Here is a 15,226-nt window from a genome sequence, read left to right on the forward strand (position 1 = left end):
CATAACTGTTTTTTAATAAATTCTTTTAACCTTGCATATGTTCTCAAAGTTCATAGAAATTAACCGAAAATGTCAAACCAATTCTTTTGCATACTCCTGCTAAGCCTCTGCAAATGAGAAAAACTGTAATAACTTCATAGAAGTAACCCCTATTAAAATAAATTTAAACTAACAGGTACATGCTATTAGGAAAAGGGGAAGGAATAAAAAGCAAATAAAAATTGTAATGAAAATTGTTGTATAAAATACATACACTAAAGAATATGTTAAGCTTATTGCAACTCAAAGATTATGGTCATAATTGAAGAAAATGAAGTTGTTGCATCTGATTCCGAAAGCTAGCCCAACCCCTGAGTATCAGTCGCCGATCTAGTCTACCACGTAAGATTTTCTGGCACATCTACATGAACCATCCCTAGAACAACAGAGATGTCTCTGGGTCGTTCAGTAAGCTCAAAGGTCAAATTAGGAGCTCAGTTACAATATAGAGTCAGCTCGCGGCTGGCTTTTGAACAAACTAAATTCAAAAAACCAATACCATTAGAAAAGTACATAATCCTTTACACTTAAAGAGTTCTTTTAGTATGTCAACTACATACAATTGCCCTTGTTCATCAAAATATCATGGGTAAAACCAACGTTGTTCATCTATAGCCAATTTAGTATCATATGGCTTGTGGAGATAACATGAATATGTTCTACAACCAACTTAGTAGCTTTCGGGTTGTTAAGATAATTTGAACATGTTAGACACATATTACGTCACAAAGATCTCATATTAAAAATATACAAGTAATGTCAATATCTCAAATGAAGTATATGCGAGTATTTGACAAATATTTGAGTAATTGTTACGAGTATCGACATCTAATAAAGCAATTTTAGCATCAATGAATCACCAATGATACCATATTTATACCATAACTATAAAAATCATAGTACATCTTAGATTGAACCTTATGAATAAGCTATCTTTTTAGGAATACTTCGGAACAGGCAACCTCTACCAATACAACATAAGTGGATTATACATTCAAATAAGTATTATCGCGCATTGTGCAAGAGGTTGGGAGGGCAACCTGATGCGACTTCTTTACCAAGGGAGCAGCTAACCCGCTTTCAAACTAATGACAGTTGGTTTTGCCAGTTCAACATAACTAAACTCATAGCTAGCATAAAAAAAGCCCGACGTAGATGAACTTAATAATTAACATTGTATTCCTATTCGAATATGTTCTGTGCATATCTTGTAGAATTTTTTGTCCATGCACCATAGACTCAAACTCAAATGAAAAAGTAAAGAAAAAAATACTACCTGCAGGCAGGGAGCAAATGCTATCTGTACCAAATACCTAATGCTCTAAAATTGAAGAAAGAGAAAAAAATTAAGCTTATACAAGTACAGGTTATTGAGTGAAAAAACATAACATGAATCACACACTATAAGTACTCGGATCATCATCTAATAACAAGAATCACAAAGATTGCGCAAAAAAAATCAATCACAATGAACAATTCAAAAAATAGTATCTTCTGAACCTAAAATCCGCACTTGAAAGAACATCGATTCATTTCCTATAATCTTAAGTGCCATTGCTTGCATTCTAGATTCTCCTGGTTCTGCAATTACTGTATTCTGCAATTATTGTATTCTGCAACAAAATCATGTCCCAAATTGATTGAAGTTTAGATTTTTCAATTCTAATTATGAATATAGACCTGGTTGTTTGAAATAATCAACGGTAACTGTATTAAAAGTTCGAGTTTCATGTCCACCGGAATTTTTATCAAAAGCTTTAGTATTCCAACAGTTTCGTAATTTTGATTTGCTATAAACGAAATATAGAGTTTTGTTCTTGGAACAACTACCCTTTCTCTGCATATTCAACAAAAACACACTCAAAGAATGAATGAATACAAATTGAAAACCACTAAAGATTTTTTTTTTGTTAGAATTACAGACCTGTAAATCCCTAGAAGTAATTGAATCGGGAATCACCTTGAGTAGCACAAATTTTCATCATTTGAGTATTATAATCAAGAATCAAGTCAATATAGCACCTTGAATAGTAATGGAATCACCTAATCCATCTTTTGAAACAACAAATAATCGACTGGTATTCTGTTTATCACTCAATTTGTTTCCCCCAAAGTAATCATCACTTCCTCCAGACAGAGAAAGTGAAGAAATATTAAGGAGAAAATGGAGAAAGCAGTTGAAGAAGAAGATCGAGGAGGATTGTAACTGAAGGTGGTAAGTTATGTTCATCTCAACCTTGGGATTAGAAAAAGATTTTAGGGAAGATGAGGAGAACGAATCGATTGAATGCGCCAGTTTTCAGTGAATAGATAAAGAGAGGGGTACCCAAGGGTTTAATTGGATAAGTAGTCCAGGTCCGTCTGATTTGTTAACGATTCAGTTTTTTTGAACGGCTTGTTTGAAGTGCAGAGTATTTGGAAGGTGAAATTTCTATAGTAAATATGGGTGTTAACATTGTCCTAGTCCCTTGTAATAATTGTATCCTAGTTAGCAAGTGGACCACATGTGATCTCATAAAAAAAAAAGTGGACCACATGTGCAATCCTAGTCAGCGAAAGGGAGCATTTATTTTGTCCCAGTCATCACTAAGAAACCCTATTTTGTTATATAGATTAAATATATAGAAATTAACTTCGTCTTTCCATGCGAAAGCTCTGGACTAATTTTTTTTTTTATATAGTATGGAATCGATTGGGTTGAGCAAAGAACGAGAAAGAATTACCTTTGAGTGAGAGAAAGTTGCTATGGTGGTGACTCAAACTGTAAATTTTTGATTTTTTTAATTTTGTGACGTTATATTAAAACACATTATTCCTGTGGAATGGGAATCACTAACCCATTTTCTTTCCTGGGTTTAGTATTACTCGTTTTAAGGGGAATGCCTTGCATTCTGACACTATTTCCATATGCTAAATATGGACTTAGAGTTTCTAAGACTTCTGGCATTCAAGATGCCGAAAACCTAACAAAAGTTAAAAACAAAAACTTTATATTCTAAGATTGAGTTTTGTACTAAAGATGTTCTAAAGCTTTTGAAAACATCGATTATGTTACACCAATGTTCTCTGAACAAGAGATTTCATAGTTGTACCGACCACAATGTTGGAATGTGATAGTTTCTTTAAGAGTTTCACTTCTTCCTCTAGTTCGCGAGTATGCGTCTATTTTCAGCAAACCAAGCAAACCCATTATGAATCGATGTTTTCTGAACAATGTTGGTGTAACATAATCTATCACATCCACAATGTTGGTGTAAGATAATCTATTCACGTTGTCAAACACTGTGACAATCGATGTTGTCCACTTCCGCATTAATTAAGTGTCGGGGTTTTTATGTTACCGAATGTCTTTAATTTAATTGTTAAGAGATTATTATTTTTATTTTTTTTGACAAATTGACTACGATATGTGTTAGTCATTACAAGACATTGATACATCATCAAGGTGTGATAAGTATGATACCCACCTAAGTTAAACCATTAGTTAAAAGGGTTTTGCGAGTTTTGGAGTGTATATCAACACACAACATAGGCAACCAAATGTTTGATGACGATTATCAATATTAGTTTTTTTGTTGCACGTGGAAGAGATTATCTTGACTAAACATGATTTGGGGACTCCCTGTGCATACTCTCTGATGTACTCCCCCTAACAGGACAAGGTATTTTGGTCTTTTCAGTCTGACAAAAACTATGAAAAAACCAAAATAGCCTTGTCCTTGTGAGGGGGAGTACACCAGGGAGTATGCCCATGGAGTCCCCCTATCACCTCTGTATCTTAACAGGCATGCGGCAATTCCAACGGGAAATTGGGTGAAATGACCCAATTTCATAAGTGTTTTGTTCAAATGACATCTATAATTTAGAACCGTTCAAATAACCTTATTTAGATTTTCGTACCAAAAGTACCCTTAATATAAAAACGAGTCTAGACATTCTAGACTCTCAAAATTTTACTCAAAATTGTAGTTGTGTTTTTTTTCTTCTTCTTCTTCTTCATTTGAATACCCAATATCTTCTTATTCTAACCATAACCACAATAGAGTCCATTTCATTTGATATTTAAGTACCTCTCTATGTTTCCTTTCATTCAACATAGTTTTTTCTCTCTCAAGGTTTATAAATGAATTTGGAAGCCCTAAGCCGTCTAGAAAGAAGCTCATAATGTTACCATTTTATCTTTTTTTAAGTGTTTCTCAACTCCAAACTCTATCTCTTAACTTGATGATCAAAACCCTAATATTTTTTTAACTTGATAACAAAATCTATTTTTTTAAATGTGATTGTTATGTGTTGTTTGTTTATGAATATTAAGTGTTGTGTATTTGTAAATCACATGTGTTGTTTGCTTATCTCTGTTGGTGTTATCTATCTTGTTCTTATGTGTTATTTGTTAATGTTTTACAATGCCCTCCAAGTGTTTGTTAGTATTCCTCAATGATTGTCCTTGTACAGTGGATTCTTGTCAAAATCTGGATTCTTGTTGGTAAAATTTTCTTGTACATACTCAAACTTTAGACTTTTAAGTACCATAGAATCTTAGGAACAAAAATTGAAATCACTTGAAATTACTTCACTTAGATGTACCACACCAGTGAATTAAATGATATCGATTCATTTAAGATGTTCATTGGATTTTGAGTGTTGTGTATCTTTTCGAACTGTTTAAAGTACTTCACCTATGGAAGTTCTTGTAGAGTGTGACTTTAAAATCTTAGTGTTTTGCATAAGATAACTTTCCCAAATGTATTACATTATACATGATTACCGAAGGTGGTTTACGCTCTCTAATCGGAGTAAATGAATACTTTATAATCGAAGAAGGTTGGTACAGAGTCAAGAGTTCATAAATGAACATTGTTATGTCTTAGGAAGATTCTGTGGTTGATTGAGTTTTTCTGACGTCTCATAAGAACAAATTATCTGAGACCGTGTTGAGTTAGGTTGTAAACCACCAAACGAAGAGTTTATACTGAAACACTTAAAGAAATACTCTGCCCCTACATTTCTCGGTGTGTTTGTGGATGTATGTCATAAATTTTATGAACATACATTGCAGATTGAACACTTTAAGAAACGTGTTGGATCAATATTTAAATTTGTTGTAAGAGTCTAGACTGATGCAGTATGAGTCTAGACTGTTGTAGTATGAGTCTAGACTGCTGTTGTATGAGTCTAGACTGCTGCAATATGAGTCTAGACTGAGTACAATGAAGAAGTAGCAATGTTTTTCCATTTGGTTTATGCATTTATGTTTGTTCATTGAATCCATATTAATCACATCTAGACTATCTGGGCATTTAAGAAGCACGTTCCTAGTCCTACCTGGGACAGGAACGTATGTAATTGACATTCATAAGTGTTTTTATCAAATTGCTTAATTATATTTTCACCTTATATTTTCTCTTATGATTTTTGTGCATGATAAAAGTCCTACGAAGATATTTAAGCATGATCCATCAGTTGAGGTCTGAGTTACTCATCCGAAATATAGTGTCTGGTATATCACTACCGAGATTGAGTATATGTGAAGGTCATGGAAATGTCAAGCCTTAATCACATAGCTAGATGTTCGTACCAGAGACTCTATAATTGCAGATAATGAAGTATCAAAGAAAAAAAAAATAATGATTATAATTATTAGTTAAACACTTGTTGTAACGTACGATTGAAGTTTGCACTTAATGCTAATGTAATAGTACGGAAACAATATAAAACAAGTAATTGATGTATTTGAATATATTACTGTATGTTCCAACATTACACCAATTTGGAGTGAAGCTCAATCACATATGAATACATCTTTAGCAGAATCCAGACAAAGTATAGAAATACTATACAAACATATTATCATTATAACTTTATCTAAATAATTATACACGAATAATTGTCTATAAATTAAAAAAAAATATCATATGTATTAACATTCTTAAGCACCAAATAAAACCGCAAGTCTGATTACAACAAAAGATTCATGAGAAAATTAACAACAACATGCAAAAAATTTAGACACCTCTAGGTGCGTAAGCGTCTGCCTCCAAGTTAGGAGGTAAATTATGATGTCTTTTTCCAAAAGGTGAAGCACAAGTAGAATCCAATGGTCACGTTCATAATTTATCGGAAAAACTGAACCTTTTTCCAAGACTTGCTTGAGATTGGATCTTCTTCTTTCCTTTCTTCTTCTTTCCTTTCTTCTACGTCAACTTCTTCATTTATTCGAACATATTTTAATCCCATAGCTTTGGTGAATTCATCAACTGAAAACTTCAGTTCCTTTTTATCGACAATGAACTTCATTGACCCATAGAAAAACATGTAACCTTTTCACCCAGTCTAGATACTGCATTAACCAAACAAATAAATATTACTACTTCTTCATAGGAATAAAATAATAGTTTAATTGTAATTAACATAGGAATATGGAATCAATGAATAAAAATAAATGCATCAACCAAATGAAACAACATCGCTACTTCTTCATTGTACTCAATCTGGACTCACACTATAGCAGTCTAGACTCATATTTTAGCACTCTAGACTCTTTATGTAAATTTAATTGTTGACCCAACACGTTTCTTTAAGGGTTCAATCCACAAATTTAAGTTCATAAAACTAATGGCATACATCCACAAACACAACAAGCACTGTATGAGTTAAAGTATTCCTTTAAGTGTTTCAATAGGAACTTTTTTTTTTGGTTTAAATCTAACTCATCACAATCTCGGATAATTTTTTCTTATGTAATGCCAGAACAACTCAATCAACCACATAATCTTCCTAAGACATAACAATGTCCATGTATGAATTCTTCTTTTTGTACCAACCTTCTTCAATTATAAAGTATTCATTTACTCCGATTGGATTGAGTGAACCACCTTCGATAATCATGTATAACAGAATACATTTGGAAAAGTTATCTTTTATAAAAGACTAGTCACATTCTACAAGAACTTCCATAAGCGAAGGATACACCACACATAAAACCTAATGACCATCTTAAATGAATCGATATCATTTAACTCATCATTACAGTGAAGTAATTTCAAGTGATTTCAGTTTTTGTACAAGAAAATTTTACCAACAAGAATCCACTGTACAAGGACAATCATTGAGGAATACTAACAAACACTTGAAGGGCATTGTGAAACATTAACAAATAACACATAAGAGCAAGACAGATAACACCAATAGAGATGAGCAAGCAACACATGTGATTCAAATACACATCACTTAATATTCATAAACACACAACACATAACATTCACATTAAAAAAAAAAAAAATTAGATTTTGTTATCAAATTAAAAAATATTAAGGGTTTTCATCATCAAGTTGAGAGATAGAGTTTGGAGTTGAGAACCACCTAGAAAGAGATAAAATGGTATTGTTATGGAGGTTCAATGACTTCTTTCGAGACAACTTAGGGCTTCGAAATTCATATATAAACCTAGATAGAAAAAAAACTATGTTGAATGAAAGGAAACATAAAGAGGTACTTAAATATCAATTGAAATGGACTTATCTCTATTGTGGTTATGGTTGCGAAATTTCAGATGGTTAGAAGAAGAAGATAGGAAGAAGATCATGGGTATTCAAATGGAGAAGAAGAAGAAGCAAAAAACACAACTACAATTTCGGGTGAAGTTTTGAGAGTCTAGAATGTTTAGACTCGTTTTTATAGTAAGGGTACTTTTGGTATGAAAATCTAAATAAGGTTATTTGAACCGTTTATGAATTATAGAGGTCATTTGAACAAAACTCTTAGGCCATGTTTGGCGCGCGAGAATGGCGTGGGAATGGAATGTGATTCCTGGGAATCACATTCCGGACTATTGTTTGACTTGTGGGAATGGTGTGGGCCCGGGAATGTGATTCCCTTAAAAAGGGGTAATAGCAAACTCAGGGGGGAGGTGGGTTTGTGATTCCCATTCCCCCAGAATCACATGTACTAAAATTTGTGGACAAATATATCCTTAAAAAATATTGAAATTACCTATCCTAAAGTTAGATGTCATATCTAAGCTCGAAAAATCGAAAATTTGGGACTAGTCGGCAGACCCCGAGCCTAGCTACTAGTCGGGACTACAACGGGACCAGTCGGACTTAATCGGTTAACTTAATATATATATATATATATATATATATATATATATATATATATATAATTGCATATAAAATTATATGATATTATACATACATATAAAGAGACTTCTACATGTGTAATATTGTAATGTAAAAACAGAAAATCAAGAGAGTGTTTGTTTACCTTCACTATAGTTTGAAATTCCCGCAAAATTCCCAACCGGTAGAAATGTTTGTTCTTGAAAAACTCAAACATATACAAACATAATTCTCGACGAAAGTAATTTAAAGCGAAATACTAATATGATAGTCAGAAATCAAATTTCAAATAAACCTAATAAAAGTAGTTCATATTCATAGTCATACAATCCATAGTCAGAATTCATCATAATGCCGAATGAAAATGAAAGCAAAAGAAAACGACGCTAAATAACTCAATCTAAAGTTGCAAAGTGCGACCCATCCACTTCAATATCAGCATCGCTATCTTCATCAACAAGTTCCATCGGAGGACGTGATGTAGGAGTAGTTGAAGAACTAGAAGCCATTTGACTTCTCGTTCTTCGTCGCTCAATACTCGTAACTCCTTGCGCCTCCTGAACATCTTCCCATCTAAGATCATCACCCCTATTGACGAAATCTTGTAGTTCTTCATCAGTTGGAATAATCCATTCATCATTTTTTTCTACCTCCCTCAAAATAATTGGATCAATTGAATCATCTCTTGTCAGTCCACACACATTGTTTAGCTATATTTCGAATCTTCAACTTCATATTGTATTGGATGTAGACAACATCATTCAATTTACTTTGCATCAAGCAATTCCTCTTCTTTGAATGCACCTGAAAAAAATAAAAGACACAAGTATAAAAGAAGTATTTAACCTATTACTTAATGGGTAAAAATAAGATGGATTAAAGTGTAACTTACATGATCAAATGCACTCCAATTGCGCTCACATTGTGAAGCACTACATGTCTGACTTAAAACTCTTTTAGCAAATGCTTGAAGGTAAGGTAGTCCCTTTTCATATTGTGTCCACCATTTATCTACATTTCGTCACAAAAGAAAACAACCATAAGATCGCCACAAAAGTGAATAAATGTAACATTTTAAAAAAACTTACGCGGTAAATATTTGTTGATTCCTTTCCTCGCAAACTCATGTCCCAACAATCCAGTTGCACTCCTATAGTGAAAGATCTCATTATTCATTTCCTCCAAAGCATGCTCATCAGACACCAATTTACTCATTGCAAGAAAAACTTGATTCGTAACCGCATCAGTCTCAACCACTTCCCAACCCTTTCCGTAGTAAATCGAGGGATTCAAATAATAACCAACTGCATGTAAAAGATGATGAAATTGATCCGTCCATCGGTTATCAATAATTTCCTAAACTTTGGTTCGTGTCATGTTGTCACTGCCAAGGTTCTTCTTAATTTGGTCCGTTGCTATAACCATTGCTTCATATATGTATCCCATACTTGGTTTCTCTTCAGTGTCCACCAATCTTACCACATGAATTAGTGGTGCCAACACTTGACACGCGAACTGCACATTATCCCAAAAGCTATTTTTAGCCACTATCCTTGCACATCTATTACCATCAACCTTTTTAGCAAAATCGGATTGTGTCCATTGATCTGACACAAACAACATTTGTAAATGACCCCTGTTCTTATGAATACTCTTGATTGTGTAGAAAGCAGTAGCAAATCTAGTCACGCAAGATCGGTGCAACTCTTTCCCACTAGTAAACCTCCTCATCAAGTTTAAAACTCTACCATGGTTATAGATGTACGTTGTAATGACTTTAGACTCACTTAAAGCACTCTTGATCTTCGACAATTTATCACCAATATCTTGCAACATTAATTTGACACAATGTGTCGCACAAGGAGTCCAAAACATATTAGGATGTTGTTCCATTAAGATCTTGCCTGCAACCTTAAAATTTGAACTGTTGTCGGTAATAAACTACATAACAAAAAAAAGTAATTAGTTTAGTAATTGATGTAAGGAGAATGCATAAATAAATGAAATTAACATATATACCTGAACAACATTCTCCTCGCCTACATCTTCAATAAATTCATTGATCATGCCTACAATGAGATTTGCATCCTTAATGTATTCAGATGCATCGATAGACTTTAGAAAAACTGTTCCTTGCTCACAACTAACTAAGAAGTTAATCAAACATCTTCCTTTTCCATCAGTCCAAAAATCAGACATTATAGAACATCCATAAGACTTCCAGTGTGGTCGAAAGGATTCAATGAAGTCATCTGTTTCCTTCAAAATCTCCTTAAACAAGGTTGTTCTCACATGGTAGGGAGATGGTGCCGGCAACCCTCTTCCATACTCACCAACAGAATTTGAAAATCTTTGGAAACTTTCACCTTCACAAGCATTGGAAGGTAATCCTTTCTCGACTGCCCAACGAACATAATCCTTCCAAGCTCGGTGCTTTAATCCAATTTTTATCGGATTATTCTGCTCCAATGTACTTTGCCTCATATTTTTGTAGTCCGGACTAAAGACAGTATCCAAAGGACCTCTAACATTACTTGATCGCTTCAGACTTCTTCCACTAGAACCACCAACTACCTCAGGTTGCTTAGATTTAGTTCTTTCATCTTCAATCTCTTGACACTCAATGTCTTCTTCTTCAATATCGCCACTTACCAAAAGATCATGATCTTGAATTATACTACTAACTCTAACCTTCTCCAATCTTTTCTTTGTTACCTCAGTCATGGCTTTTTGAACTGCTTTCTTTATCTCTTCAGTAACCTTGCCATATCCCTTCACATTCCCTTTTCTATGAGCAAGATGCTCTTTCAATCTATAAATGCCTCCGGACATCTTCTTGTTACATAGTTTGTACCAAACTAAATTCAAATTATTAGCATCCCGACATTCTCCCCATTCCCATGCCATATCTTCCGATTTCCTTACCAAAGTAGGAGCACTCGAAGCACCAGAACCAATAGAATCCATCGATGAAAACTAAGAAAAATACCTAAATAACAAAAAGAAACAAAGAGAGCAAAATCAGTCCATAAACCTATTTTATCAACTATAAACATTGTTTATACATTAGAAATACAAAACAATAAAGAATATCAACCAATTATAGAAGTTAGAGAACAAAATTAGACCATAAACTTATACTATATCAATTATAGACATGATTTATACATTAAAAATACAAACCTACAAAGAAAATCAACTAATTATAGAAGTTAGAGTCTTAGAGAACAAAAAATCATAATTATAGAAGCTAGAGAGCAAAATTAGTTCATAAACCATAAACCTTATAAAGAATATCAACTAACTATAGAAGTTAGAGAGCAAAATCAACCCATAAACATATATTATATCAAATATAGAAGTTAGAGAACAAAATTAGTCCATAAATCCTAAACACTATAAAGAATATCAACTAACTATAAAAGTTAGAGAGCAAAATCAACCTATAAACCTATATTATATCATTTATAAACATGATTCAACCATTAGATACACAACACAACTAATTATATATGTTAGAGAGCAAAAAAAATAGAGAACTAAAGATGAAAAACAAGTATTAAGTTGTTTAGAGAGAGAAAAAGAAGAAAAACTACTTCTAGAGAGAGAAACTTACTTGGATGGATTGAATGGAGGTTGTGGAGCTTCAAATCTTTGTAGAAGTTCAAAGATTTAGCAAGAAGTAGTAGTGACAGAGAGGGGGGCAGCTGGATTTGGTAATAAATTAAAACCCTAAGTTTTTAACTTGGGTTTAAAAAAAAAACGCACCTGCTGTTGCAGCCGAGTTAGTCGGCGCCTAGCCGACTCGGCCCTAGTCAGCTTCCAGGCTCCGGCTAACTCGGGTGCTGAAATCGACTAGGACTCCGAGTCCTAGTCGATCGCCAGCTAGCCGAGTAGCGTGTAAGCGGCGACTAGGCGCCGCTTTTTAAAGCATAGTATCATATAAATTAGTAAATTAGGGTTTTTTATTGTATTACCCGAAGTCCTTCTCTCTCTCTCGTCATAGCAAAAGAATCCCATTGTTCACAGCAAAAGAACCCCATTGTTGTAGGATACTATTTGAAATTGTTGAAATAACACCAAACCCAAGGAATTATAATCATTAATTTATATTGAATGGTAGCCTCTAGGTTTCTTTTTGTTGAAAAAGTAGGCATCTAGCTTAATATTTACCAATATAATAATCAATAACATGAACTAGGCATATAGGTTTTTTTGGTTGAAAAGTAGGCACTTACGTTTTTTTTTGAGATTTGACCTAGGTACTGTAATCATTAATTTTATAACTACTAACCTCCATAAAAATTTTCACAAAAATAAATACCTTCATACAACATAAACATGTAATTAAATTAGATGCAACAAATGTTACTTTTGGTATTTAGTCAAATCTATATAGCATTCTTTCTTTTCTGGCTTATAGTTTTGTTTTGTAATTATTGGTGCATGTAATTAAATTAGATGCAACAAAATAAATTGTTAGTGATCCAGTTCTTACGAATAGAAGATGTCTTCATATGCAGTTATGGCTCGTCTAACCACCTCGAGAAAACGAAAAATCTTGATTATTTTAGATAATTTGAGGTTATTATTAAATATGTTGACGTTATTGTCAGCAATGTCGTCACACAAGTCGAACACTATTATAGGTCTTACATACTAAAGTCATCATCGACTTTTACGAATAAATTACGTAGAGAGAATATGCAGAGAATGGTTTGGGATAGTGATTTAGTATGCAGAGAACAATTTCGGATGGACAGAAAAACTTTTACAATTTTGTGTAAAATGTTGCGCACTATTGGTAAATTGTATGACACAAATGAGGGTTGTGTGGAGGAGATGGTCGCGATATTTTTGCATATACTTTCCCACCATGTGAAGAATAGAACTATAAAAATAAGGTTTTATCGTTCCGGAGAAACAATTAGTAGATATTTCAATAATGTGTTAAATGGCGTAATTCGGTTGCAATCAGTTTTGCTGAAAAAACCGCAAGCTGTCTCTGAGAATTCAACTGATGCAAAAATGAAAATGGTTCAAGGTATACATCTTATCTATGTTTTGAGTAATAAACTTTTTAGGTTAGATTAAGTTAGAAATACATCTTAACCTAATAAGTAATTAAATTTGATGTAGAATTGTTTGGGAGCTCTAGATGGTACATACATAAGAATTAATGTGCCAGAAAATGACAAACCTCGATATCGTACACGAAAGAGTGATATTGCTACCAACGTATTAGGAGTGTGTTCTCAAGATATGCAATTCATTTACATTTTGGCTGGTTGGGAGGGATCAACAGCGAATTCTCGAGTTCTAAGGGACGCCTTACATAGGAGAAACGGGTTGAAAGTTCCTCATGGTATAACCATATGGTTTCAATGATTATTCTTGTGTCTTTTGTCCCACCTTGAATGAAAATTATAACTTGTCATTTTTTTTTAGGTTGTTACTACCTCGTTGATGCTGGATATCCAAATAGTGAAGGATTTCTTGCCCCGTATGGAGGTCAACGCTACCATTTAAATGAATGGCGGGAAGGACACACACCTACCACTCTTGCAGAGTTTTTTAACATGAAACATTCAAGTGCGCAGAATGTGATCGAAAGATGTTTTGGTTTAGTAAAGCTTAGATGGGCCGTCTTGAGAAGTCCTTCATTTTATCCTGTTAAGACGCATAATCGGATAATAATGGCTTGTTGCCTTTTGCACAATCTCATACGTCAAGAAATGTCAGTAGATCCATTAGAAGAAACATTAGACCAACATATGTTAAATTATGCACAACCACACGGTGATCCAATATCGTATATCGATTCTTCAGGACAATGGTCTACATGGAGGGAAGAATTAGAATCCAAAATGTTCAATGAGTGGCAGACATCTAGGAACACTTAATCTCATGCCTTCTTCTTATTATTATATTGAAAATTTTCATATTAGATAAAAACGAGTTAATTTCTTTTTTCAATTACATTGAATATTAATTGTTATAATAATCTTATTTTTGTTGCAAGTTTATTCATTAATGTTGGTTATTTATTTTAATTATATGTGATATACTTGTTTCTTATACATCCAAATGACACCTCCCACTGATTTACAATCTCACTCTAAACCAACAAAACATTCATGGCTACCTAAAGAAGATGACAAATTGGTCGAATGTTTGGTAGAAATTGCTGTTGGTGGACATTGGAAGGCGGAAAATGGTTTCCGATCAGGATATCTTTCTCAACTAGAAAAAATGATGGAAGAAAAATTACAGATGCAATATTAAAGGGGTGCCTCACATTGAATCACAAATCAAAATATTAAAAAAACAGACAGCAGCTATCTCAGATATTATTTCAAACGCAAGCGGATTTACATGGAGCGAGGAAGAAAAAATGGTTATATGCGAAAAGAGTATTTTCGATGAATGGGTTAAGGTAAGTCCACTATTGTCATTTATTATTATTCTTATGGGATTTATTGTGCAGGTTGAGTTCTTTATTTATCACTTAAATTTTTTTTTCAGACTCACCCATCGGCCAAGGGGCTTAGAAGTAAGCCTTTCCCACATTATGATGTTTTGGCAGATATATATTTGAAAGAGAGGGCAAACGGAAAGGGTGCGGGGGCACCAACACACGAGGAGGAACAAATTGATGCAAATGAAAATGATTCCTTCGTTGATGGTGTTGATGGTGTAATCAATAGGGAATGAGATTATGAAGCATCATTTGCTAATGAGGAAGAAACCCCTAATCCTAGTCCAGCTCCAGCAACAAGAACCTCAAACTCTAACAAGAGGAAACGTTTCCGGAAATCAAATGAATTCGTAACAAGTTTGGGAAATATTGCTAGTTCGATTGAAAAAATTGCTGAAGGAACGGTGGAATATATGGATAAGATGGTTGTAGCTCTTACTCATAACCAAGAAAATGGAACTGCAACCAAAGTGGTAGCCGAGCTATCTAAGTTACTAGACGGATTGGATTATGACCAAATGTTAGAAGCGGCTGATATCCTTAATAGTGACTCTTCGAAAGCTGCTCCTTTCTTTGCACTGCCACCTGA

At 33.7% G+C, this 15,226-nt stretch overlaps 3 protein-coding genes across 4 annotated transcripts; 1 reads left to right on the top strand and 2 right to left on the bottom strand.

The window, feature by feature from the left end:
• Positions 1-8,429: 8,429 nt before the first annotated feature.
• On the bottom strand, positions 8,430-12,028 carry LOC147548418 (uncharacterized). Of its 2 annotated transcripts, none has more exons than XM_086671064.1 (4): positions 10,179-12,028; positions 9,248-10,070; positions 9,052-9,170; positions 8,430-8,963 (listed from the first exon to the last, which is right to left on the bottom strand). In XM_086671064.1, the coding sequence occupies exons 1-2, from the start codon at positions 11,124-11,126 to the stop codon at positions 9,516-9,518; spliced, it is 1,503 nt and encodes a 500-aa protein (XP_086527190.1). In that variant the 5' UTR covers positions 11,127-12,028; the 3' UTR covers positions 8,430-8,963; positions 9,052-9,170; positions 9,248-9,515. The 2 variants fall into 2 exon arrangements, with proteins under 2 accessions (XP_086527190.1, XP_086527189.1); XM_086671063.1 differs by having other exon boundaries at positions 9,248-10,100.
• On the bottom strand, positions 8,555-9,374 carry LOC147548419 (uncharacterized). Its single transcript, XM_086668041.1, has 4 exons — positions 9,248-9,374; positions 9,081-9,170; positions 8,930-8,963; positions 8,555-8,843 (listed from the first exon to the last, which is right to left on the bottom strand). The coding sequence occupies exons 1-4, from the start codon at positions 9,372-9,374 to the stop codon at positions 8,555-8,557; spliced, it is 540 nt and encodes a 179-aa protein (XP_086524167.1).
• A 2,218-nt stretch (positions 12,029-14,246) lies between the features above and the next one.
• LOC147548420 (uncharacterized) lies at positions 14,247-14,873 on the top strand. Its single transcript, XM_086668042.1, has 3 exons — positions 14,247-14,434; positions 14,526-14,595; positions 14,685-14,873. The coding sequence occupies exons 1-3, from the start codon at positions 14,247-14,249 to the stop codon at positions 14,871-14,873; spliced, it is 447 nt and encodes a 148-aa protein (XP_086524168.1).
• Positions 14,874-15,226: the final 353 nt, after the last annotated feature.

This window comes from Eschscholzia californica, unplaced genomic scaffold (genome assembly GCF_041429995.1).
Source record: "Eschscholzia californica isolate CP2 unplaced genomic scaffold, dmEscCali1.0.p SCAF_3, whole genome shotgun sequence".
In the NCBI taxonomy this organism is placed as follows: Eukaryota; Viridiplantae; Streptophyta; class Magnoliopsida; order Ranunculales; family Papaveraceae; genus Eschscholzia; species Eschscholzia californica.